Source organism: Daphnia pulicaria, chromosome 6 (assembly GCF_021234035.1).
Source record: "Daphnia pulicaria isolate SC F1-1A chromosome 6, SC_F0-13Bv2, whole genome shotgun sequence".
Taxonomy (NCBI): domain Eukaryota; kingdom Metazoa; phylum Arthropoda; class Branchiopoda; order Diplostraca; family Daphniidae; genus Daphnia; species Daphnia pulicaria.
This window is the reverse complement of record NC_060918.1, coordinates 2337406-2364518: the sequence shown is the minus strand read 5'-3', so window position 1 is coordinate 2364518 and position 27113 is coordinate 2337406. Positions and strand designations below refer to the sequence as shown.

General features: G+C 40.6%; 1 protein-coding gene across 2 annotated transcripts; it reads right to left on the bottom strand.

Moving 5' to 3' along the window:
* Positions 1–1320: 1320 nt before the first annotated feature.
* LOC124343639 (cholecystokinin receptor type A-like) lies at positions 1321–24359 on the bottom strand. 2 transcript variants are annotated; one of them, XM_046797046.1, is made up of 12 exons: positions 24184–24359; positions 22606–22920; positions 21715–21830; positions 19971–20092; positions 19552–19675; positions 18004–18200; positions 17613–17768; positions 15577–15847; positions 15342–15478; positions 14776–14943; positions 14461–14587; positions 1321–1683 (listed from the first exon to the last, which is right to left on the bottom strand). In XM_046797046.1, exons 2-12 carry the CDS (start codon positions 22862–22864, stop codon positions 1669–1671), a joined length of 1692 nt encoding a protein of 563 aa, XP_046653002.1. In that variant the 5' UTR covers positions 22865–22920; positions 24184–24359; the 3' UTR covers positions 1321–1668. The 2 variants fall into 2 exon arrangements, with proteins under 2 accessions (XP_046653002.1, XP_046653001.1); XM_046797045.1 differs by having other exon boundaries at positions 14461–14547.
* Positions 24360–27113: the final 2754 nt, after the last annotated feature.

Genomic DNA, 27113 nt, shown 5'->3' with positions numbered 1-27113 from the left:
ATACTGCTATAGAGCTGCGAGTCATCATTTTCTTTTTTCTTATTCTCCCCATATCGCTTAAATCTTCTTTTTCTTCTTCCTACTATCCCGCGTTAACATCCAGCCTCCGTCCGTGTCTAACATAACTCGGGAAAAACATAAAAAATTCCGGCAGAGTTTAGTAAATATATATTGTGTATATAACTTCTATTATATCTCGCCCAGCTATCTGGGATGAGCTTTATACTCGGAATGCGATGCTGTAAAAGATTAAATATTATATAAATTTTTGGGGTTTTTTGTCCTCTATAATTGATTTTAATTATAGAGTTAATATGAACTGCAATTAATTTTGTCATTTATTGTTTGTTTGAATAAATGGTATCACATCGAATATAGAAACACTGAAGAGCGAATAGAGAGTCTCTGTCAATAGTCAATCGTCAGTTGGGCGAAATGGATAGACGCGCTGGATTTGAATAAAATAAGGAAAATGGCGTAGGATGTACACAAATGAGCTATGCTCTTTCCTCCGTTTGCTATGTAATGGAAGACGGGAAAACCAATGGGGGTAAAATAAAGGAGATGAATAAATCATAAACAAAAACACAAGAGAGAAAGAGAGAGAGAACTGATGAAAGAGAATTGAAAGCTAACAGGACTTTGATGTATATATACAAACAACACAGCCACTGTGCATAATAATAAACGAGTGCGGAGAACATTATACACATGTGGGAGTGCTGGATTTAATATAATGTATGTATAATATAATAAAGATTTATAGCAATATAATATTGATCCATAGCCTACCGATTGACTCTCAGGCTATACGTATGTATATATATGTCGGCTATTATTATACACATGGCTGGAATAACGCAAAGTATATAAATACAAAAATGTCTATACAAATTTTTCATTTTTTAAAAAATGACATTCATTTTAATAGCGAAAACTGAAACATGCAACAAATAGACGCCGGCGAAATAATATCGATTCGTCAATAAAAGAATAGACGTGTAAATAATACAGCAAATTACGTAATGTAAACGTGTTTTTTGAATTAGACTCGAGCGCAATTGCTGTTGTGCTACCTTATCGTTCGCCCGTTTTATAGTACATACCAAATATTATCAAATTCCCACACGTCATATATCGTCCTACATGTCATTTGAGCTTGGCAATCGACCAGCAGCGGAAAGAGACGCTTGAGCTATAGAAAGGTTTTTTCTTTTTTTTTTTTTAAATAAAACTTTTCTTGATTTTGCCATTTTTAAATATATTTTTTGACGATCCATTTCACCTTCTTTTTTTTTTATCAATTCAAAAAAATTATTTTCGTAAAAAAGAGAAATTTGATTCGACGTAACGGACAAGAAAGGAGAAAAGGGGAAAAAAATATATGCATAAAAATGGATTCAACAGCTGTCGCTCGAAACGAGTTTTCAGTTGGAAAACAACCCAAATCTGTCGAAATATTTTAATAAAGTAGGGCAGTTATATAGCAGCCGACGTTTGCGTCAAACGGAAACGAAAGAAGCAATTTTTTAGAAGAACGAGGCTCCTGATGGGCGACAATGGATGGATAAGTTCGCCGGACATATAGCAGTATATATGAGCTAATGATGACGACATCTGAAGGCTCAGATAGCCGAGGTGGCCTCTATTGATGAATGACCCACCGTGCTACTCCGGACGTACCTGCCAAAATTGGGAGAAATAAGACAAGATCATTGACATTTGCACATTCATCATTTTCCAGAATTTTATGCTATACGTAATATGCAAAATAGATAGATACGCCTGTTTAAATGCACGATTTCTAAGAATATGATTCTTTTCTTTTTTATTGTAAAAGCGCAAAATCTGTGCGCAGAGATGACCAAATATGGCCAGCCCGTTATTAGATACACACACACAAAGACCCCCATTGCAAACTGCGGGAAATTAATGTACCGGTTAAACATTTATGGCCTGTAATTACGCGCAATCATCGGCCGTTTAATTGATCACCCGCGCCGTTTTCAATTGAAAAAAACAGAAACATTTTAAACATTAAATTTTTTTAAATCCAACGCGATGAAATCTATGACATAACGAAACACACAATATTATTAATTCCGTTGGTAATAGGAACATTTGCCGCAGAAATTCCAGCGTGAATGGTTGCTGGAATTCCAGAATTTCTCAAAGGTCGAGCCATAATAAGTCACGATCGTGTGAGTTGTTCACAAATTATTCACAAAACAAATGACAACAAGGGAGCAGCAGAGGGGGCCTGATGTGATGATACTCCTCCTTTTTAGTCATACCTTTTTCTTATTCTATTGTTATGTTCTATTACTAGAGACATCCACCATTGGAAAAGAAGAAGAAGAAGAACTGTGGCTGTGCTGATGGCTGGAGTTGTAACCAGAAAATGAACTGAGAACTGGGGCTGTGCAATTCTCTGCTTTTTTATTCAAATGTTTGCGGTTACCGCAGGGGAAAAAGAAAATAACAATGTCGGTGATTTTTTAAAAAATACCCGAGGCGGTAGAATATGTATAGACAAGGACGTGCGCACTTGGAGCTCTCGCAAACCCAAAATAATAAACTTCTCCAAAAGAAGTAATAGATTATACACGAAAATCGACTTGACATACACACACGGCCTTCCATATATAAGATATTATAATATCTGTATATGCTGCGAGAGAGTCAAATGCCTGGCTCATTGTATATATACGCACTCGTCTCTTCCTCTAGTAGCAGACACAGCCTTGACACGGATATATTCTTTGTTGGATATAAGGATAAGGATTTTAAAAAATTCGAATATTATTTTTCTTCTACCCCCACGTATATAAAAAAGCTTATCCCTTTTTTCACGAATATTCACTGATCATATCTTTTTGAGTTTCTTTCACCCGCCCCGTTTAGGAAATATACACGTGATATGCTGGAAAAAGTCACCGAGTCACGGGTGATTGTATTCCGGTGGTCCAGCACACGCCTCTATGTGAGTGTGGTACAACAATAATGGCATATAGTTAGTTGTGCGTGAATAGTTTGCTCATATAGGGTTCGTTATTGTTGGAATAAGATGATGTATATGTGCCACAGCTCGATACTTGATTTTGCCAATGGTCATTTTCGCCTATTGTCGTTAATTTTCTAAAGACAAAGACGAATTTACCTGCTGCTCTTAGAGAGTTTGAATGGCGAGCATTTTGCAGCGTGATTTATTTCAGGCACGCGACACAGCACACCGTAAGGATGACGACGGCCATTTGAAAAAATTTCTCCCGATGACTAGACGCAAACGCGACGACTTTCTGTTGCCCGTCTATATAATAGTTCTACATTATGAATCAAAGTCGCGCTGTTGACGGAAACAAATTCTCCCGTTCGTTCGTTCACCATCACGTCGACACATTTCCAAGAAAATCAACAGAAAATAGAAAATGCAAAAACACATTGTAACTGCTGTTTGATTGTTATAATTCAATATTGAACCGGTCAGCTTACACAAAATAATTAACCTTCTTATTCACAGCTGTAGATACTATACGTGTCACGCTATTTTTTTTTTTTTTTTTAAATGAGGTGTGTATTCGCCGAAGGCGAATGTTACCAATTTATTGTCATAGGCATGGTAAAATACAAGAGTCACATTATTATGAAGAAGAGATAAAATAAGGATAAGAGAGGAGGATGGGAGAAGAGAGAGGGAACCGAGAAGAAAGATTAGGCAGAAGATCGAAAGTAGAATTGGGATTCTGGAAAGTGAAGCGGAGCGGCACGAATGAAAAACTGAGTAAAAAGAATAAGAAGACTAAAAAGAATAAAAAGACGCCGCTGCCGACCCCCCAGATAGTCCGGTGCGACGAGATGCTGATTTGGATGTCACCAGCACCGCGAAGCAACGGACGACTCTTACGGCCACGGCCCGGTTAAGGCGCCCGCTAGAGCCTGAGGATGAAAGCAGGGTTAAAAGCGCCAGAAATTAGGGCACGAGAGACTCATGGGAACCAAAAGAGCGGCCAAAATGCACGAGTAAAAAGAATAAGAAGACTAAAAAGAATAAAAAGACGCCGCTGCCGACCCCCCAGATAGTCCGGAGCGACGAGATGCTGATTTGGATGTCACCAGCACCGCGAAGCAACGGACGACTCTTACGGCCACGGTCCGGTTAAGGCGCCCGCTAGAGCCTGAGGATGAAAGCAGGGTTAAAAGCGCCAGAAATTAGGGCACGAGGGACCCATGCAAAAATGTTCAGAGTACCAAAACGCAACTAAGAGAAGAAATAAAATATAAAGAACTGGGAAAAGGTGGTGGTGGTTAAAGTCTTTTGATAGAACATAGGTATTTAACAAGCGCTGACCAAAGAGTTTTGGATTGGGAGAAAGCGTCTAATGGAACTGGCCACGACAGCTTTAACTCAGCCGCAGAATTAATAAGGCTGACTCTGTGTACGGCGTGGCTGGTACAGACAAACAAAATATGAGCCACATCTTCCACTTCCCCTGACAGGCAGGGACAGAGCGGTGACGGAGACTTTTTGATTTTAAAGAGAAAATTGTTTAGGCCGCAGTGGCCCGAGAGAAAGCTGCAGAGAAAGAACGGTAATTCCGAAGAAGACAAAATCAAGGCTGATTCCACTGAGGGAAAAAACAAGCGGGTCTGGGCACCCGTACTAGCGTTTTGCCAGGCTGAGTTCCAAAAGGAAAGCATTTCTGAGCGCAACAATCTTTTCCTGTGCAGACCAACAGGTATGCCTGCTGGGGTTTCAGACTTCAGAATTTTGGCCGAAGTTTCGCCGGCAATTTGTAATGACGAGGGAGGAAGAAGAGCAGCAAGGGCAGAGAAGGATCTCTTTAGAACCGTTTCAATTATTTTGAGGTGCAGAGGGAAGATGTTGGCGAGGATGAGAGCCGCATCAGTGGACGTGGACTTGAACAGTCGGCCAATTGATAACGCAAAGGGGCGTTGGGCGGATTTCAGGGCTGCAACAACACGTTTCCTGCGGATGGCCGAAGCCCAAACAGAACAGTTGTAAAGTATTGTTGGGATCACCGTTGTTTTGTAAAGAAGAGAGATTGCATTGCGCGAGAGTCCCCAAGACAGCCGACAACATTTTAGAATAAGGAATAAGAGTTTTTTTACCGCAGAGCATTTGTTTGCTATATGGATGTTCCAACTGAGCTTGTCGTCAATGGTAAGACCAAGGTATAGGCACGAGTGTGAGCGAGACACGCATACGTTGTCTACTTTCAAGTGCAAAGACGGCAAGTTTTTTTTTGAGGAGAAGACCCTGAAAACTGATTTTAGGCCGTTGAAAGTTAGCTTGACCGAACGACCCCATGCAACAGCAGAATCACACATTGATTGAAGGTTGGCCAGAGCAGTTTCAAAGTTTTTGTCCATAGCACAGAGAACAATATCGTCGGCGTACGCTAAAATAAAGAAGGGAAATGGGAAACTAAGACTTAACAGCTCCTCTATAAGAATGTTCCATAGAAAAGGCGATAGCACGCTGCCTTGTGGACAGCCAAGCTCAGTATTAGCAGTGAAGGAGGACGAAGCATTTGTCAGAGTACTAGAGCGAGAGCTGAGGAAGTCGCCCAAAATCTTTACTAAAAAACGGGGGCAGCCTTTTTTTATTAGGCTGTTTAGAATTGCCGGGTGCCAGGCTGCGTCAAAGGCTGATTTTATGTCTAAGAATGCGCAACAAGTGATCAGTTTTTTTTTTTTGTTATCTTCAATTAGTTTGACGAGAGAGAGAGATGCTGATTCAGTAGACAGGCCTGCCCTAAAGCCATGTTGACATGGGCTGAACCAGTTTTGCGCAGCGGCCAAACACTTTAATTTAGCGAGAATGACTTTTTCGAGGATCTTGGAGAGACTATTTAGAATACTGATGGGGCGGAAGCAGTTTGGATGAAGGTAGTTTGGTTTGTTGCTCTTTTTTAGGATGACGATAGAAGCCGTTTTCCAGCACGTTGGAAAATGGCTAAGCCTAAGGCAGGAGGAAAAAAGGGCCACCAGATGGTATTTAATAGTGTCGAAGCAGTGGCTAAGCCAGACGGATGAAATGCAGTCAGAACCTGCGGACTTAGAGAGACGTACGCTGTCGAAAGCCTGCTTCACATCGGATAATGTGACAAGGTTTTCTTCAGGGGAGAGAGGTGCAACGCAGAATGAAAGAGAGGAGTTCAATGCGGCTTTGTGAATTGCATCATCAGGAGGATTGGACGGGAAGAAATGCGAACTAAAGGCAGCAAGGATGTCCTTTTGGTCGGTGAGAGAAACTCCATCGATAATTAGTTCGGTGGGGTGTGCATTTGACGGAGCGGAGATGGTTAACTTCTTCAGTTCGCCAAAGATATCTCCGTTTAGATTTCTGGTGCAAAAGGATTTCCAACTCTCTTTTTTGGCAGATCTCAGCGACCGTTGGTATTCCGCTTTGAGACGAGTGTAAGAGTCCCTATTAGATTGAGAGGGGTTTTCGCGACTGAGCTTGTAGGAGTCTTTCAGTTTCTTACGAAGGGACCAAAGATTAACGGACCACCAAGGCATCTTAGAGGGAGCTCTGGAGGGATGAAAGGGGAGTTTGCTTTTTAACGCCGCCGACTTGATTGCCTCCGTTAAGGAGACAATGAAAGTGTCGATATCCGTAGGGGAGCTGAAAGCTTGAATAGTCTGTGGGCAGTCAATTATGTCAAGTGCGGCCTCAAGATTGGTAAGAAAGAGAGGCAGATCGCAGAGGAGGGGGGACGGTAGACGGACAGACGGGTGAGCAGGCGGAATAGTACCTCGACCATTGATCACAGAAAAAGAGATAAAGGGGTGGTCGGAGAGCGACGGATAGGCTGGGTACTGCCAGCCACCGAGAGAAACGGAGTCCCCAGACAGTGTGACGTCGACAAAGGACGTGTTGGATGGCTTGTGAGAAAGTAGGTTGAGGTTTACGTTTGAGATGGAGAGAGCGTTATTCAAGAAGCAGAACTCAAGATCGGTGCCGTTTTTGTCTGCTCTCAAACTATTCCAGGCCGGACTTTTGGCGTTGCAGTCAATGCCGAAGATGGCGTGTTTTTTTACGGCCGGTGGAATAGAGTTAAAAGTTGACTCAAGGTGTAAAGGGATGGATACCAGAGACGGTCTGCAATAAATAGAAAAGAGGAAGACATCGTTTGACAGCTTGACGCCACAACAATTGTTTGATGGGCAATAATTGCAGAGTGAGGCGTTTAGAGAGCTCCTAGCAATAATCACGGAGCCGAAAGCATGCTCGGAAGAGAGACTGTGGAAAGAAGAGTAGCCAGGGGGAACGAATTTAGGCTCAAACGAAGAAGACTGGGGGGACATAGCTGCATACGGCTCTTGAATTAAAATCACATCAATATCAAGATCCAGTATCAATTGCGAAAGATTAAGCGCAGCGCAACGAGAGTGCCTGAGGTTGATCTGAAGGCACTTGAGTGGGGCAGACGCTTTACTGGTGTTGTGATGGGCGACTGGCATATTCACTCGGTGGAAATGTAGGCGAGGTATTGAGCTACGGCTTTGGACAGAGCAGGACAAGCGATAGAGCCAACTTGGTGGTTTTGCTGACAGTTAGCACATTTGAAGTCTTTAGGGAATGATGTACAGGAATGAGTCGCATGGTTCTGCGAGCATTTCCCACAGACTAAGATAGGGGAATTACAAAAATGATGGATATGTCCATACTTTTGGCACTTTGAGCAGTGCCGAACCTCTTTTCTTGGGTCAGACTCGACAACCGCATGAGTAATGCCATCCAGGAGGATTCTGCCATTTTTTATCAGATGCTCACAGAAGGGCTTGGAGGAGAAAGCAATTCGGACAAGGAAAGAGTTGCTGTTTGGGCGTTGGTGGAGAACTCGCACTGACTGTAAGTGGCCCCTTAGGCCAGGATTTTGATCAACAAGCCTACATTTAAGAGCATTCTCTTGCGCAACTCGAGTAGCCTTATTTTCAGCGCCTTTTAGATGGGAAATTCCCTGTAGCTCTCGAAACCTTACCAGAGCAGGAAACAGTTTTTGAGGTACCGAAACAGAACGAAACACGTTTTGGGCTGAGTTATTATTGAAAAGATCTTCGGCTTTGTCGCGCGAGGCCACGTCTAAAAAAGACAAAATTACTCGTCCATCGATTTTCTTTATGTTTTGGACAACAGGACCGTCACCATCAAGATCAAATAACTTGTCGATTTTGTCGTTTGAAATCTCACTCATCGGCAGACGGTTGCTACCTCCTACATGAGCGATCAAAACTGGTTTTTTAGATACCTCCGCATACAGGCGGGTATTTTTCGGAGCCGAGGGATTGCTAGTTGGAGGGTTTGAAGCTGGATGGGGTGTGATCAAAGACGGAGTCCTAGCTGATTTGACAGATGATTGCAGCTCAAAAAGCCGGATGTCTTTGTCAGCTAGAGATAGTTTGGCAGTTAAAAGATCTTTTTTTGCTAGGTTAAGTTCGCTTTGGAGGGTGGCTCTATTTTCGATTGCTTTCTCCAGCTTCTCGATTTTTTTTGTCATTAGAGACTTTTCTGATTTGACACTGACTGCTTCTTCTTCCAATTTGGCAAACAAGGATTTCAATTTGAGCGTCTGCTCTGCTGGGTCGAGATCAAGGAATGAATCTACATCCATTCCGAACGCTTTATCAAATAGGAAAGGAAAATTATCATCCTTATCGTCTTTCTGCTGTTTGGACAAATTTGTCTCTTGGAGGGAAAACTGAGCTGCAGAGCTATCCCTCTTTGTCCCGGCCGCTTTCGGTCTTAACAACATTGCGGCTTTACAATCCACGCAATATTTGTATCTCGAATCAATCGGGGCAAACGGAAGAGCGCAAGATTTGCAAGAGATAGTTTGACTTTGAGACGGGGTGTTGATACTGAGAGCAAGGGAAGTATGGCCCCAGACGGAGGTATCTCCGCCTGGATCATCATCGTCATCTCCCATCAATCTTAGGGAAGTGGAGAAAGTTAGTGGCTAGCAATTAAGATCAGGGCCCTTGTAAAAAAAGGGAAACAAAAAAAAACGAGAAAGAAGAGAAAGAAAGAGATGGATGATCCTCTTCGACACTGGGAGGGACAGGCAAGACGAGTACGGCGTCTAAGAGATTACAACAATCCCCAGTTCCCTCACCCCTCAAACCAAGCGTGAGCAGAGTGACCAGTACTCAATCCCCCCAAGGTCTCCACCAGAAGGTTTCCGGCGCTCCACTCGGAAGCCCACGACACGAGAACGGATTGAGAAGCTGGCCTTGCCACTCGCTCAGGGAGGAGGAGCAAGATCACCGGAGATCTTAGCTCTTTAGAGCAATAAACTAGGGGACCAAGCCTTTTCCAGTTATGCTTAGAACCAGACCGGACGGGGTGGAATTTCACCACACACTTCCTGTTTAAAAAAATTTGAAACTAGAACTTCGCAACTTACGATTGATGAATGAATTCCTTTATAGCTGAAGAACGATCACGATCACGATCACAAGAGAGTCTACTAATTGGGAGCGAAACAAAAAAACACAAATTAAGCCAACTGATATAAGAAGAAGAATTAAGACGAAGTAGAAAAAATAAGAAGGCAGCAGAAGGGTGTGATACAAAGATAGAAGAAAAGAAATGAAGAGAAACACTGAAAAGACAAACTTATCCGTCAGGCCACTGACAGATCAGCTGGAAGGGGGGGGGGGGGCTTTTATACACAGACAGTAGATCGAAGGAAAAAACGGGAAAAGGGTAAATAAAGAAATTGAGAACTATAGAAAAAAGATACTCTGCAGAGTCCAGATTCTCTCGCAAACGAGATAAATCCAAGACTACTGATGAAAACAAACCAGAAAAAGCACAAAATCCAAAAATTCGGGAGCACAGAATCACAACACGTCGAGGCTGTAGCAGACGTCGTCGTAAAAAAATGTGTCACGCTATAAATATTATATTTGAGAGCCGTCAATATAAACCCAACAACCGCGATACAATCTGGTCAATAGACGAGAGTGTCTACAGGATTTGTCCGAGTTTGAAATGAGTTTTTGTATGTAGAGAAAACTATAATGGACAGGTTTTTGTTCTTTCCAATTTTGGCATCGCCGATATAGAATTTGTATGTTCGGTATGCGTGCGCTGCTGTTGCTGCCGTCTGTTATTGTGTCTAGCGGTTTCGCAAGTTTCCATATAAAGAGGAAACGACAGACACAAGAAAGAAAAAGTGCTGGGAATTACAAGAAATCCGCAGGAATAAAAAAGAAAAGAAATATATATTATACTATGTACGGCGCGCAATCTCTTTTTAATTATTTGGAGGACTGATCAATAATCCGCACGTCAGCAGGGCTCTTATTCTTCTTCTTCTTAGCTATTATATAACCTACATGCTATGCGGATATATATATATACGCGCTTAATCTCTTCTATATATATATTTATATCCGAAACGGTTATTATTATTAATCGGACGCGCCCCCCTGGCGGAGATTCCCGACATTCCTTTCAAATCGTTTACACGGAGCTGAGAGGCTATTCCCCTCTTTTGTTCACGTTTTTTTCTTCTTCTTCTCTTTCTTAAACGCGTTTCGTGACTATTGTCGTGAGGTGCCTGTTTTCTACATTTTTCCTTTTTTCTTTCTCTCGTCATTAAATTGGCTGGTTGTTGTTGTTCTCCCTGGAATTGCCAATGTAAACGAAAAATGGTTGTAAAAATCACCTTTTTAGCTATATTGATCGAAACATTCCTGACGTGTCGACCGGTGTGAGATTTGCATATGGCGATATCAAAAATGGACGTGTCGACAAATCTCACCGAAATTCTCCATTCGTCGTTCATTTTGCCTTTGGAAATGTGTTGGGAACTTTTGATTTCTTTTCTTTTGATATACTAACAAATGCTGGCCATTGTTAGTAGTAACTACAATTCGTGATGTCAACCGTTTCTCTCGGCTTCTTATAACATATAAAGCGCGTTTATATATCCACGGTATACTTTGTTGGATGTATATACTATCCGATGATGCCAAACAGCAGATGAAGAAAAGCCTTGACCCGGTGGAGGTTAGAGCAGCAGCAGAGAGATTTCTTATTTCTAGCCCTTATATATTTTCTAACCGGCAGCAGCAAACATCTTTTCACGACTTTCCGACCGCAATAACATCGTCGGAGCAAAGTGTGTGAGAGAGAGAGAAAGACACATTTTCTTTTGATATAATCTGCTAGTGGGGATGTAGTCTACCGCCTCTTCTTATACGTCAGAAATAATAAATCTGGTACTACTGGCGAATTAATATTACATCTTTCATATAGATATTTGATGTCGACTGCAGATGATTATTATTGGCTCGTGGCCCCGTTCTTGTTATTTTTTTAGTTTGACGCAACTCAAAATGGTGCTGCGCTTGACACAAGGCCGTCTGTGTATCAATTAACGACGTATACATGTCAAGCCGATTGCCGAGAGATTGAGAGAGAAATAACCTGGCGTGGCGTTTTCACACAGCAGCAGCAGCAAATAACTCCAAAAAACAATTTGAATATTATGACATCATTTATAAGAGTCTGTCTGAGCTTGTGAGAGCCTTTTTTGATAGTGTCCAGACAGTTTCCATTCGACCGTGTGTGTATACATGTATACACAACAGATTCGTGCCGACACTTGTGCATCCAGCATATACCCCCCACCTGTGACTGTGCCATATTGCGGCTATATATCCAACCTATAATACATTTTCTCTCTGTTTAATCTATTTTGATTGGCGAGAGAGAAATACATTGTGGTGGTGATAGCGATCGAGTCCGTTTCTTATACATTTCCCTTTCACCGTCGTAAAAAATAGAAAAAAAACAGAACGAGAAAAGCCAAGCACTCAATAAAAATTGTAAATCTATTCCATCGCCACCTATGTGTGTTTTTTTATTATAGAACCTCTCAGGGTTTTCTGGTCGAAAAAATATTCAAACCCGTGACATTCTAGATTCTCCTCTGCGTGTTTCTTTCAATGAATAATTCTACGAATTTATACAATCGATACTGCGTAATCATTCCGAAGAAGAAATGGTCGATTTCGTGAGTCTATTTATATAGTAGAGTTGAGTGATTCTACCGCTTCATAGATGTCGCTAGTTTACGGGATAAAAGAAAATGAAGGAAATTAAAAAGAAAACGGTTAAATCAACCAACGTCAAAGGAGCGCGGATCAAAGCACACAGCACTGTATAGTGAATGTATAGGCATAGAAAATCATCAAAAGGAGCAGTGGGTGGGAGGTGTGTCGCTCTCCTTTGGCACACAACGATATCTTTTCCTAATATACACTGGTATATAGCTGCTCTGCTGCGCCAAAGTTTTCTCCTTACACTTTTAATTTGGATCCAACGGGGTGGCTGAAATTCGAACCAAGTTTCGGTACCTGATGATATATACGACACGCATGTATAGGCCTATAAAGTTTGATAAATGATAGCGGGCAAACAGCCAAAAGAGACGTCAAAGGGAAATGACTCCCGTGAATTGTTAAATTATATTCCTTATTATAGTTCAAATGAGCTCTGTACACACATGTACGGGGAGTATGTACGAGGAGCGAACTAAATTACAAATACGCCAACGCGTCAACTCGTTTGTGAGATGTCTGCTGATCAATAATATACAACGCCAGAGGCTAATTGGATCCCCATGTCAATCATTGACTGCTGTATATAGATATAGAGCTATACAGCACAACTATCAAGCTATACATATAGGAATATAGCAGCTTGATATTTTCTAGCTGGCCCAGTTCTCTCTCCTTGTTCGTCACACTCGTACTATCTCGAATAGAGTCGCAGTAAATAAATCTAAAAATAAGAAAAGAAAAAAAAAGCCAAAAAGAAATTGATTGCGCCAAACTCAGAGTTATAACAAGGGTCGACCCTCGGGTTGTAAATGAAGTTGATCGACCTAACGCCAGACAGCCCAGACCAATAAGGGGAAAATGATGGCGAATCGCGGATCTTTCGATAATAATTGGATTCACAAACATGTCAATTATATTCGGATGTTTCTTCTTTCCGTCTGGAGTCTACAGTAGCGGATTATTATTATTTAAAAAAGAAAAAAAGGGAAAAATAATAAAAGTTACGTATATATGTTCGCAAAAGACGTGTAATTCGGCTCAAAAATTTGTTGCGTTATTTCATCTAGTTATATAATATAGCTGCAAATCATTCTTGCCGACAAGTTTCCCCCCGGCAACGGTTTACGTAATATACATGTACATCCAACCTAATAAGTTACAATGTATTTAATGATACATCCCCCACGTTGCACGTTCTTGTCTTATTGTATAATAGAGATTATTATATACGTTTCCCATCACGTATTCGAGACGATTGCATAAATCGACAAATTCAACCGACAATATAGTTTTGATCTTTTCGTTGTTTGACGATGACACCGAGGGTCTATATTGGCCATAGTATAATAGACGTATAATAACTTGTGCGCATTAGATAGTAAGCAGTTCACTCGGTCCACAATTCGAATACTCAATGACTTGTGCTCAACACAATGCCCTCTCAGGCTTTAATTATTTAAAGTTTGAACCACTTGTGAGGGGGAGGGGGCTGCTAGTTGTGGGTTCTGTCTAGAGTCTAGATCAACTCAAACAAAACAAGAAAAAAGGTAGTAAATACAGTAGTTTACAGTCGAAATGTTCGGCATTTGAAAATTAATTTAAAAAAAGAATTATGCGCATTTATCTCAATCACCTGAAAATCATTTGAACCTGAAAGACCCCTTCCCCCTAATCCCAAAACACGGGATTATAATTGGCCGAATTGCATAATGAAATAGCTTGGTGCCGAATTGAAGCGTGCGCCATTTCTCCAAAGAATTGCTGCTTCATCTGAATTCCTGAAAGCAGATCGAATAAGTAGCCCAGCAGCAGCACATATAGCTATATGAGAGCTTCCACGGAAAACACAGCACACGTGCTCCAGCATATAAATATACTGGAGAGCTAAACATCATATGATGACATGATATATATGACATGATGTATTATTATGGTCCGACTGATATTGCGATCAAATATTAATTAGCGAGAGACCCCTGATGGGCTCTCTCCCAGACTATTTGTAATCAACAGATGTTGGAGACATCGTCGGAAATGCTGTTTAATATTGCACGCATATCAGCCTTTATAGCTTCATTCCAAAAATCTTAATGATAAATGCTCGGCAGTCGTGTGATCCATTAGGAGGCTAAAGTCTAATAGGACGAATATAATCCAGAATGTATTAATAGCTTTATATAATAATTCCTATATCTAAAACAGCATATAAGATTTACTTATTCATTTCAACAAAAGAGCTGCTGCTTTTGGCTGTTAATCAACGCCCTTGGATGAAATGTCAAGCCTATTTCAATAGCTCTATTATACATAACATCGTCGTCTATAAGTCTAAATGAGATATGTATTAATCAAACTCACCCGGGATCTTGCAGTCGGATTTGGGTGGTGAGGCGTGAATTGTTGGAAACGTGTGAAAACTTGTAGACGGAGCGCTGCCTGACGTTCCTGATGCACACGCCCATCATCGTCAGCACAAATAAAACACCTGTCATTAATTTTAATGGGCCGCCTGATTCGGAAAAACAATACACGCGTCCACCCTTGCACCAACACCCCCCCCCCCCCACCCCACCACCCCCCAGCGCAAAAAGTTGGGCACAAGTCGTACGTCTGCCAAAAGCTTAGATAGAATATTCGTTCGTGCATCTACATACTATAAAATCCCCCACTAACCTCGGATTGCGATGACAGCAGCAGCAACTGGTGCAGCAGTAGCAAAAGTACGGGATGCAGCTTTTGGATCGCAGCCTCAGGGCCGCCTTGAATCCTCGCCGGAAATTCTTAGACATGAACCCGTAGACGAGTGGGTTGCAGCAGCTGTTGATGTACGACAGCAAGTGGCTGTTTGGCATTTAGCGATAATTGGTGCGGCGTGGGTTATGCATGAATAAGTAAAAATACACAATAGGAAAGAAAGAAAGTATATACGATAAATTTTGTTATCTAGAATGATTAAGCAGCTTAATAAAGGAATAACAGCAATATCGCTTGTTTAACCAATTTGAAATTCCCGCCAAACTCGAATTTTTAAACAGAGCTGCAAAACTTCCCCAAGTAATTACTATAATAAAGGAATAACAAAAATAAATAACTATTAACTAAAATAAAGGAATAACAACAATATGACTTATTTAACCAAAATTCGAAATTCCCGCCAAAGTTGAATTTTTTAAATTTACAGTCGCAAAACTTCCCCCGTAATTCTACAACTATTTTAGAATGGATCAATGGCGATTTACAATGCCATTTTCATGTGTTTCATCGGTCCGGTTCTGGTGGTGGGCAGGAAAGCGAAACTGGTGAGGACGTTGTCAATGAGGTACGGCGACCAGCAGACGGCGAACAAGATGACGACGGCCACCAGCATTTTGACAACCTTGTTTTATTTATTTTTCAAAAATAAAAAAGGATTCAGCTTCATGGAAAATGTGAATAAATAAATATTATAATCATCATAAAAAAGTTAACTCATACTTGACGGGCCGTCTTGTGATCGGCTTGAGCACGTTGCGAGGCCGGAGGGGATCGGCTACTATTAGCATGATTGCTACTGCTGCGTCGCTTATTTCTCCTGATGAGGATGGTGTTGCTTATTTTGACGGAATTGTTCTTACCGCCAGCTCCTGCTGCTGCTACGGCTGCTACGGCTGTTGCTGCCTCTTTATTCTGCTGCCCGCCGACTCCCGCCGTCCGCCGGGTCGTTGGCAATCCCCTGGCACTACTCGCTTCTCTCTTGTTAACGACTCTGAATAATAAAACAAACATCAAAAGCATCAAAAAGGATGTAAACATAAATATGAAAACCCTTTTCATTCGAGCGAGTTAAAAACACACACACATTTTCAACGGAAAATGATGTGTAGGTCGTCACGTCGAGGCCCTTAAATAACGTCGTTCAAATTTAGACTTTTATTTATTTATAGATTCCGGCCGGATTTTTAGATTTATGGAAAAATAAAATAAAAAGTTTGGAATTTCGCTTTAGACGTTGTTTACTTTTCTTTTTTTTCCTGGAGCAATTAATGGGTATACGAGTACGTGCTAGCTAGCTACTTCGGTGTTCATGACGCACTCTAGACATCTTTCTGTGTCTATATAACAATTGCAGCCTCAAAAGTTTGCGTGATCACAGCACCCTTTCAAAAAAGAATAGAAGTTTTCGGTTGGTTGATTCTTGTCGTGTTTGAACGTCCCGCGAGTGCTGCTGCTATACTGTGGATAGCTGGGAGAAAACGGAAGCGCGCCATTCAAACGATGATATATAATAATAACATACTTTTGCAATTCTCTTGAAAACGAAAAGTAAAAGAATAATGGCACCATTTTTTTTTCTTTTGAAATGAAAGTGTTGGCAAGTGCCATTTTCGCTATTCGTGTCGTCGCCTTTTTATATAAAGGAGCGCAAATAAAAATTCGCATAGCAACTGACGACGAGCAAATGTCTCGAAAAGAAATGATTTAACAACGACGTCGTAAATGAGTAAAGTATAGCGCGTCTTTTGTCAAACATTCTCACAATTCACTTGGTCGTAAAAAAGTCATCGTATTATAAAAACTAAAAGCTCGAAACCAAATGCAATTCAAACAAATGTCACACAGTTTCTTTTGCTTTGGGACTTTCGCCTGCTGTGAAAGATCTAGAAATTATAAGACGCATTATTTGGTATGCTATTACATTTTAGCAGTATAGGCTACACATAATTCGCAAATAACTATTTTGAGTGTCAAGTGCTCGCCGAAATCCCTCCTTGTTTCACATCTTGCAAGATATTATTGCGAGTCTATTTACGTACGTACAACAGCACCCAGTGTCGAAAAAGTCCTAGCTATCCTATATCTATATCTATCCCCATGGCGACTGGATTTCTCGCCATGTGAACACGAACACACCTTCTCCATTTTCTATTCACACCACCGCCACTCTCTTGCATGTTGCCTATATTATAATATACGTGTCGTCGAGCTGTAGGTATATGCTGAACAAGGGAAATTCAGCATCACAGTTGATATATGTATGCTGTTGCGAGGGCGTTGATGCTGATGGTATGTCGTCTAACAGGCAGTGACACAAATGGATGGGTTCACCTTTAAATATAACTGGGAAACTGCGCAAAGCGGCTTATAATACACATCGGCTGTTGCTGAAGTTATGTCTATATATACATGTATAGTTGATGTTACTGGTAGCGAAAGTGGCTGGTTTATCGACTGGTTGCCAAGTCGTTCGTTGATACCTAATATATAATACGCAATATAGACTGTGACACACGTAGATCAACAGGCTCCAACGGGATGACAACGTACAGACACCCTGGGTGATCAAGTCAAACCCTGAAATATATCGACTGGCAGTTTGATGTTCAGCGATGATAACAGCACGCGGGACAACAGGAGCGTAATACAACATCTGCTGTGGCTCAATTTTTATAAGTGCTGCTGGCCAGCAACCATCAAAAGCGTAAATAAAACATAATTCACGATATTAAATATTATAGACATTTGCCACTCACTCGTTTAACATTTGACAGGCTTCTGGGCCAACGACGTCGGGCAGATCGGCCGGAACTTCGCCGCTGCTGATGGCCGTCGTTGTCGTGCTGATGGCCGTGGCGGTGGCCACATTTCCCGTCAGCATCGCCGCTGGAACTACTTCGGTATTCGGGTCACTTAATGGCAATAATAGATTGATAAACGTATAGATATATACACCACGGGAGAAACGAAAGGAACATTTATTCATATAATCAAAAGTTAAATATAATGGTGTTATATAATGGCTAAACGCGTTTGCTGCTGGCGCTATAATGCGTCTCGCCGGACCTCGATTAACTATGCAGTGCACATAGTATAGCTACTAAATGGCGAATAGATATAATATAAATATATAAGGTATTTACACACTTGGTCATGGACGAACGGAGGTAAGTGACGCGCCAGACTTCGCGGCCGATGGCTCCGTAAGTGCCGGCCATGATGGACAAGGGCAGGACCAGAACGAGGACGAACATGTAAAGCTCGTAGATCTGCCAGCTGATTGGACTGTCCCAGTCACGGACGCACCAGAAAGCCGGCTTACGCACTCCCACCGGCAAATGGACCTACATTTAAAATATATAGGATAATGCCAACCGGAAGTCTATTTATATGTAATATTCAGATTCCTCGGGGGCGTCATATACCTTAATTATTATATTGCGAAATTGAAAAATGACCAAAGTCCTTTCAGTAGATATTATACAAAATTCTTACTTGAAAATTCATTTGAAAATAGTTGTTATTTATTTATTCTATACTTAATTCGACTAATTTACCGTCAAGAAATTGCCAAGTGCCAAGTGGAATTATTAGACACTCTATTCATTACTAGCGGTTATATAACACATTGGCGATTGAATTATACAAATGAAAAGATGAAATAGTATATACTATCTATCCTTTTTAATTCTTATCTGTCAGTCTCGATGATAGAAATTGAACGTGAGATGCGACTATTTACGGCGTCGAGTCGATTTGCAATGGAGATCCGTTTCGAGTCGATGATAATTGCGCAGAGTTTTGAGAAGCTGCTGCTTCTACTGCTGCTCAGTCGGGTTAAGCAACCATGGCGAGACGCTGACATTGTATAATAAAAAGAGCCCCGACCAATCGATGGGCTCTCATTTGATACAGGAGGGACGGAAAAGAACCCGTAAGGATATCCAGCGCATAATTCAACATCCATCTCGCGCTGAGGCCTCATCTGCTGACGTGTAAGACTAGACTACTGGTCGGATATCCAATATCCAACATCGTCTAGTGGTCTCCATCCATCCAAACATGTGACACTAGACGTATATTATATCACTAGGCCTTTGGCAGCTGACCATCATTAAATTCTACAGATACATTTAGACAGATATAAGGCCGACAGCAGCATCATTCTTTACTATATCCCAGCTCTCGTGGACCCAGCACGTGCTGCTATAGCTTTTCTATGAATTGGACGGTGAGTAAATATATTATTTAGCTGCTCCCGCCAGCAGTATACATGCTATAAATTAGAGATGTAGGACCCGGCAACATTAATTCCGTTTTATGTACGCCATTCACTATATCTAATAATTGTTTAAGGCCGCGGCTAACGAGCTGGCAACCAGAAATGAGCTGTTCTGCACCGCACATCATTATTCATATTATTATTCGCATGTTGGCTAGCCTATATATTTGAATTGATAGCTATAACATGTAAATCTATTTAGTGAACCAAAAAATTTGGTTTAAATTTCGCGGTCTATTTAATTGAATTATTACATGATGAACTTGTGATGCGGTATGATATTAACCGCATCATCACGAACATGTTCGTGCGCTGTGTCAAAACCCAATATTTAGATATATACAGTATATACTATAGCTAGGTTATGTAATATATAGATGGAGCTGTTGTTGATGTTTTGTATTATATATTACTTGAATCCAGAGCGTTGGCGTGGCCAGGGTGAAACTGGTGATCCACGTAGCCGTGATGACTTTCCGTGCCTGGCTCAGGGTACACAGGTACTGGGCACGCATGGGGTGAACGATGGCATAATACCTACACTTATTGATACCCCCGAACGAAAGAAAGAAGAAATGCAATATATAGAGGCCAGCAAGCGAATAAATTGAGTATATAGAAACTATAAGGAAAGAAGAAAGGCTGTGTATAGGCCTACTATATAAAAGGGTAATCTATTGATATACTTTTAGAAAATGTGATCATATAGACTATAATCCTGTTGAACAGGGCGGAATGAAAGCGATATTCGCGATGAAATATTATATTATATTCGTTCTATATAACTAAATCCAGTCAAGTAAAATTTGAAATTGGCGCCTTTTTTTTTTACCGTTCGATGCTCATGGCTGTGAGAGTCAGGACGGAGCAGATGGCCGACACGTTTTGCATGTAGTGAACGAACTTGCAGAGGAAAACGCCGAACGTCCAAGCGAAAGAAAAGAGTTTGGCTACCTGCGCAATTTCATTAGCCGATTAGGCCTATATAATGGCATTACGTAATAATATTTGTAATCAGCTATAGACACAAATCTCGGACCTTATTATTCCGGCCGAATTATTAATTATCCAGAAATCAATGAATTTTTTTAATCTCTATTAAGAACTGGACTATGTAGACGTTGGTGAAGATTCGATGCCCATTTATTAAACCAGATGCTGTTCGTTGTGATGTAATGGTTAGAATATATTAGTAGTACTCCTATAGTTTTAAGCTCTGACGTTATTCCTTTGTGCAATTTGTATAAGTCTTTAAAGTTCTTTCTATCTGCTGTGCTGCCGAGTGGTTTTTTCTTGCGTGAATTTCTGATCTAAAATTCTAAATTTACATAAATAAATATGCTCTGGTGGTAATGTTTGAGTTGAGGTAGATAGACGTTATTATGCAGCGCCGAACCTAATAAAATTATGATAGGAAGAGTGCTCGGCACTTTAAGCTTTTAGCGTATATTTTTAGTCTGATGCTCCACAGCTGTGCCGCCAACACAAATCGAAAGGAATGAGATCAAATATTTAAAAAATCGTTACATATAGACGGCGTCTTAGGCTCTACTCCAGGATTCTCTCTCTAGCTCTCTCTCTAGATTCAAATTCCTTAGCGGGAAAAAAAGAAAGTAATGAAAATTCTATTTCCACGCCTACATATATATTAGCTAATAACTACATTTTTGTTTTGTTGTTTTCCAAAATCAATAAAGATGTGTATATCTCTTTTTCTATAGACGGTTAAGATAAGCTCTGCTGCGCACATTTTATGTGCGCAGCACATAGCACTGCACATATATATATGTGAAAAGACTTTCAAGCATGTAGGCTATAATAATGGCAATGTCCCCCATACGTATTATGATAAATAGCTGGAAATCCTGGTCCGATTGTAACCACATTTTATGGACCGTCAAGGATCTCTCGTCTGTGTTTAGAAACGAGCACGTATTATGTTTTTATTATACTAGATAGGCTTGATCTATTATGCTACACATAATAAGAGTGCGGCAGCATCACAGTCCTTTTGTTCAATGGGTTGGTTTTCGATTTTCTGTGAAAAGTCTAGCATCAGTTGACTAGTTCATTTCACTATTTCAGCTGCTGCTGCTCGGATTGATTTCTTGTAAACAACTTTGGACAAAGGAAATGAAAGTGAATTGCATGGAGAACGAGGAAGAGATACTTCTTCTTCTGCCTTCTCATCCGACATCGGACATTAAAAAAAAATCGGATAAAAAAAAACCTTTTTTTTCATTTTATTTTTATAATGAAATGGAAGAAAAAAAAAGTAGGGAGAAGGAAATAGGTCGACGATTGTGGGTGAAGGTCTTTTATATATATTCTATTTCCAGTCACATCAAAAGAAAACCCAAGGATTGCCTAATTCAAACAGTGTATAATGGCTTTATATTTATTCTGCCATCAGATGAAATTTGTTTATTCGAGTCGTGTTATATACCCGCACCTCAAAACAATATGGGTCTATAAATATTGAAGTAGCTTTATCCCAGTTTGATAGACTCGTATATATACGAAATCATTATTATGAGAATATTCTACATAGATAGGTATCGATTGGGGTGACTTACATTAACAGGAACGCAGATAATGACGAGTAGCAGGTCGGCCGAGGCTAGGCTGGCCAAGAAGATGTTGGTGATGGTTTTGAGTCTTCGATATCGGGCGATGGTAAATATGATCAGCCCTGCATAGATAATTAATATGACAATGTAGTAGGGCCCAATGATTTATATAGACTGCTCCAACGAGCTGGGTCAATATATAGCTACATCCGTTTGATGATAGACATCATCTCAGCCCGTCTTTGATGCTGTGCCCGATATATTATATTATTATGTATACACGAGCTTTATAATATTACAAAGTGGAAATGTGGGTCCGTTCGTTACGACAAAGATTTTCTGGGTCATCGTTTTATTATTACATTTGATGTGCTCTTGAAGCGCAACACATTGCCGGGTTGGTTTTTAGTCGGGCGCGTAATAATATAACATCAACAAATGAAGAGCGAAGTTGCGTGCATATTATATTCATTATAGAGCGCGGTTGCTGATGGCCGCTATATAAATGGTTAATTTCACCTAGGCGAAATAGATTTATCAACTCTACATTTTATATACTTGCGCGCTTATAGCAAGTCGGAAAATTAGCCGCGGTTAGAGTATTACGTATAATATACGCCCTGGTTGCTGGCTATATAATACTACCGGGAATAGCTTTCCCGGGATGGATAATATAAGTGATGGCAACGTATACTATAGTTATTTAAAAAAACCAAGTATATATAATCATATATAATTATCGATAGATGGAATAGAGGGGAAAACGAAAGCCCGCCCATTTTGAAAGATTTAAAAGGCCAAAGTTTGATTGTGTCTGTCGTTATACTTGATGGAATAGAGAGGAATCGATTTAAAGTTGATGTGTGTGTGGACATGAAAAATAGATGATCTATATACCGTTTCCCGAGATGCCAAAGAGGAGGACGAATGAGTAGACGACGACGGCGGGAATCAATTCGGCCCAGTCGTAATTGTCGAACGACGAGTCGATGTCGTAGTCGTAATCTTCTTCCGTCGTGTTGTTGTTATTGCCTCCACCGCCGCTGCCGCTGTTGCTGAGACTGTCGTTGCGCGAATTGTTGTTGCCAAGCAACAACAGGAAAATCGGCTCATAATATTCGGTCAATCGTTCATCACCACCGACGGCACTCATCATCGTCGCCGTCACCAGGAAGTCCCTCTCTCCTGGCAATTGCCGCACCCCTTTTAAAACTCTTCCGGATAATATCAAAAAATCATAATGAAAGAAAGAAGGAAAATATTAAAAGAAAAAAAGTGGAATTTCATCACTTTGAAAGGTTCTTATAGTTTCTATTTTCAATCTTTGTGCTATATGGATGGCATTATATATATAATGTAAAATTAGATTGCTTTATTTATATAGGGGGTCTAGCAGCTCTACATTGATTGGCGAAAGAAAATGTTTTTATTGACTTTTGGCTGGCGGCCAATTTCGATTCGAGTTCCAAATGTTATTATAGATTGACTTGATAATAGGATTTATTGGGACGGCCGGCTATATATATACTGCTGCGCTGGCCCTGTGGTATAATCGTCCCTCTTTTTCTTTTGTCCGACTAAATCAACAGTCGCGGGACCAGCAGCGTATATATTTCCAGCGGAAATTGCTATATAGTCAATTTTCAATCAAATCCCCGCCAAAAAATCAAATAAAATAAGAAAAGATACTCATCGTGATTTATATATATATTGAATTGGAAACAAGAATATATATCTAACCGCCCAGTCAAAGAATGGGAGGAAAACCACACACTCCAGCCTAGCTCTCTATAGCTATTTCTTTTGGGCGACTATGTATAACTTTGAATTTCCGGAGAAGTAAATTTCCATTCGAAAAGACGGGCTCCAACTTTGTCTGCCGCGCAAAAAATTCAATATGTAAAACTTGAGATAGATAGATATACAGTAGGCCAGATGGGCGGGCAATGGCCTTGGCAATCAATGTATTTTGCATACGAAAGACTTAATATAAAAAGAAACTTGGATTTCTTCGTTGGAGATATATTAGCCAACTGTTTAGATTGTGTCTAGTGTATGGTGGTGAGGGCTCCTCCGCGTTCTTTGTCGGAGAAGAAAAGCTGCAAACGTCTATATTCAATGTGGAACATCAAACAGTCTAAATATATATATATATCCTATATAAATTCATGGTCGCATTTTCCTTCTTTCTGCACATTTTCTCCCAGCCTTATAGATAGATAGTGCCACTCTGCCAGCAGCCACCGTTTTTTCTCTTGCTCTTATATCACGCCCACTTGGCCATTCACGAAACTATTAAACTTTGATGGCTGCCCATTCGACCCCTGCTCCATTTCAAAATAGAATCGCAGGAAGAAAACTATATAAAGTTCCTTTGTTTGTTTTTCGTTTGTTTTTTAAAAGATTTTAAACCCAAATTTAAAAAAAAATTAGGAAATAACTCTTCAAAAATGATTCGGTTGACGACTAGCTTACCTTGAATTGATTCAAGTTGCTATAGAAGAAGAACTCAAAAAGATGAACCCATCAATGCACTGGATTGGAATATTATTTTCGATGATGTAACAATAATGGTATATTATAGGTATATATAGGCCGAATCAATCGGAGCGACGCTTGCACTCCGGGTAAGAGTTACGGGGCGACTGAGTGGCCAGGGAACTCACCTCACGTCTGCCACTCTTGCGCCTATAGATGGGCGATGCCCGCCCGCCCAAACTCTACACACATCTTCGCGTCGGTTGTGCGGCATTTGCGCAGCGGCGCAACGCGGAATAACCTGCTTTAGTCATATGTATAACTCAACATGGCCAGGCCAGCGCTGTATATCTGTCTTGTCCATATTTACCGTCAAAACCAGCTAGCCTAGCCTATAGCTGTATATTACACCGTCTAGATGTTGGTTTATTTGGCTTGTTTTGTTTGTTGTTGCGCGGGCGAATCAAAGCAAATAATTAAATTGAGAGCCATCGCCATAGCGACAGCATCAGCGAAACCTCATCGGCCGGATTTCCGTTGGTAGGACAGAATAAGCAATTTATATATAATCTTACATCCTGGCTAATATTATTAAACACCTTTTTGGAAATGAATTAAATTAAATGTTGGATGGAAAATCCATCGTCTGGATTTATTTGTGTTACATGTGTAGGAAATGTACGGCTTGTTTGCTCTCTCTATGCGCTTGAAAGACTATAAAGTCTCGCTAAATGTATTTGTGGTAGAGTTGCACTCAAGAGAGAGAGAGAAAGATGATGTAGCATTTGACCTATATCGTCTTGTATAAGAAGAGAAGCGCGTGAGAATCACACGCACGTCAACCGCTACGTGATTGTTTACACTTCCGCACACTCTCTCGACGCCCTTTGACAAAAGATCCAACATGCGCAGCACAACACGGCGGCTGATTTATAAATTATAATACGACCGTCTTACTGCAAATAATTCAAAAACCTGTGTAGATTATATCACTGCCCTCCATCATTGCGTGCACTCCGTCACGAGACGCGTGCCAACATCAGTATATAGCGTCATTCGGTACTATACGTCGAATGTAATCAATTCGTATAGTTTATTCGCCTTAATACAAAGGACATGAAATGGCGGGGAAATTTGAATTAATCGCAGAATCCATGTTCCGAATTTCAGACGAGAAGATTTAGTTTCAGAGAAATGATGACGATCGTGCGAAACTAAATTAACTTGCAAATGATGACGACTAAAAAAATACAATTTGGATCCCGTCTGTTCCAGCACACGTTTTTGCATTCTTGAAAAAAGAAATCAAATGTCCCGTCGAATGAATCTGGCGATGCGGAAAATCCCATTATCGGCGAAGCTTTTATTGGGCCAAAGATATTATGGCGGACAAAAATTCAGATGCGAAATATCTTTTATCTTTTCTTCTTCTTCTTTATTCTTTAGAGAGAGACGACGACGAAAAGATGGTCTTTAAGGTTCTTTATCGCTAGGTGTCTCGCCCAGCTGCAGGCAGCCCCTACTAAAAAAAAAAATCTAATTACATTGATTATATTTTTAAAATGCCATTCCCCGAAGCAGCCCGCCAAATCGATATTTTCACCAAACTTTTTAAAAATTAAGGAAAAAATATAAAAAAGATAATTCCCATTATAATTACCGAGCTGTTATATACTTCCTGTGTTCACCAAATTTGTCCATTATTTGCGCAGCAAGAAAGAGCACTTGACCAATTATCGTAAGTGGTTGACGATCGACCGAGTATAAGAGAGATGCGGTATCTAACTTGAACAAGTAAATCGATAACCTTTCCGATCGGCAAATCGGCCAAACTGCTGCAGTACGACTTGTAATGATAGTACATAACAACAGAGAACATGTAACATGTCATCAAGCTAATCAAATGAAAACCCAAGTCTATCGGGGGGTATTGCGTAGTGCCTTATATCGAACTTATCTTTGCTGGATGTGAAGGAAAAGCAACGAGAAATGACCGATGTGTACTACGTATATATAGACAAGTGCGTCATTCGGAGCTATAGTGAATAATACCAACCTGTTAACAATCAGTCATTATATTCTTGAGTTTGGGATATTGTCTAATCTACTATGATCGGAGCACACTAGAAAGTTGAAGATCTTAAGTGATGCCGTCGGGTGCTGAGTGTGTGTACGGCACGCTTGTGTGCCACATGACCTTATGGTTCGTTTTACCGTGTCAAAGTTTCTTACACACAGACCAATCGATATGGGAGATCCCCTTGGAGCGGCTTGAGTGTCTTATCGAGTCACTATCTAAAATTAACTCACTCGGCGTACAAGCAACTATATACTCTATAGGTGAACTATTCCCAGTTAGTCGGAACCGTACTGTATACTAGCTGAAATTAGAAAATCAAATTTCCAAGTTTGAAACAAAGAAATAAAATTAAAATCAATTGATTTTCGGTTTGATTATCATATCTCCGCCGAGTGTGATGCTATTATTTTTTTAGGGGGTTGATGTATATAGGTAATGAGACAGCGCGTACTAGTGACTGATTGCCTAACATTCCTCGTCGAGGTGTTATTGGAGTGAATGTCAGGCTAAGCGCGGTGAAGGATGGCGACAGGCCGACAGCCGACAGGCCGGCAGCAGCAGATTATGAAGAATTCACTTTGCCAAAACTCCGGCGTATAAAAAACGGCTCTGCCACATCAATCACCAGCTGTACATATACATAGCAGTGCGGTTATGGGTCGAAACATGAACGAGGGCAGTTTACCTATTCAAATTCCCAACACAGACTCCATTCAAATGATTGAAGAGAAATCAAATTTTAATTTTCTTTGCAAGTCGAATATTGTAAGTAATCTGGGGATTTGAAGAAAGCAACAAGTTTCACCGGCCTATCGCGATCGATGAATAGCGCCTAGATTGCATGGGC

Coding starts and splice junctions, on each gene's coding strand:
- LOC124343639 (XM_046797045.1), bottom strand. CDS start 22,864: ATGATGAGTGCCGTCGGTGGTGATGAACGATTGACCGAATATTATGAG. Junction 19,676..19,970: donor ACAGCCATGAGCATCGAACG/GTAAAAAAAAAA, acceptor CAATAAGTGTAG/GTATTATGCCATCGTTCACC. Junction 15,848..17,612: donor GCCTGTCAAATGTTAAACGA/GTGAGTGGCAAA, acceptor TTTATTATTCAG/AGTCGTTAACAAGAGAGAAG.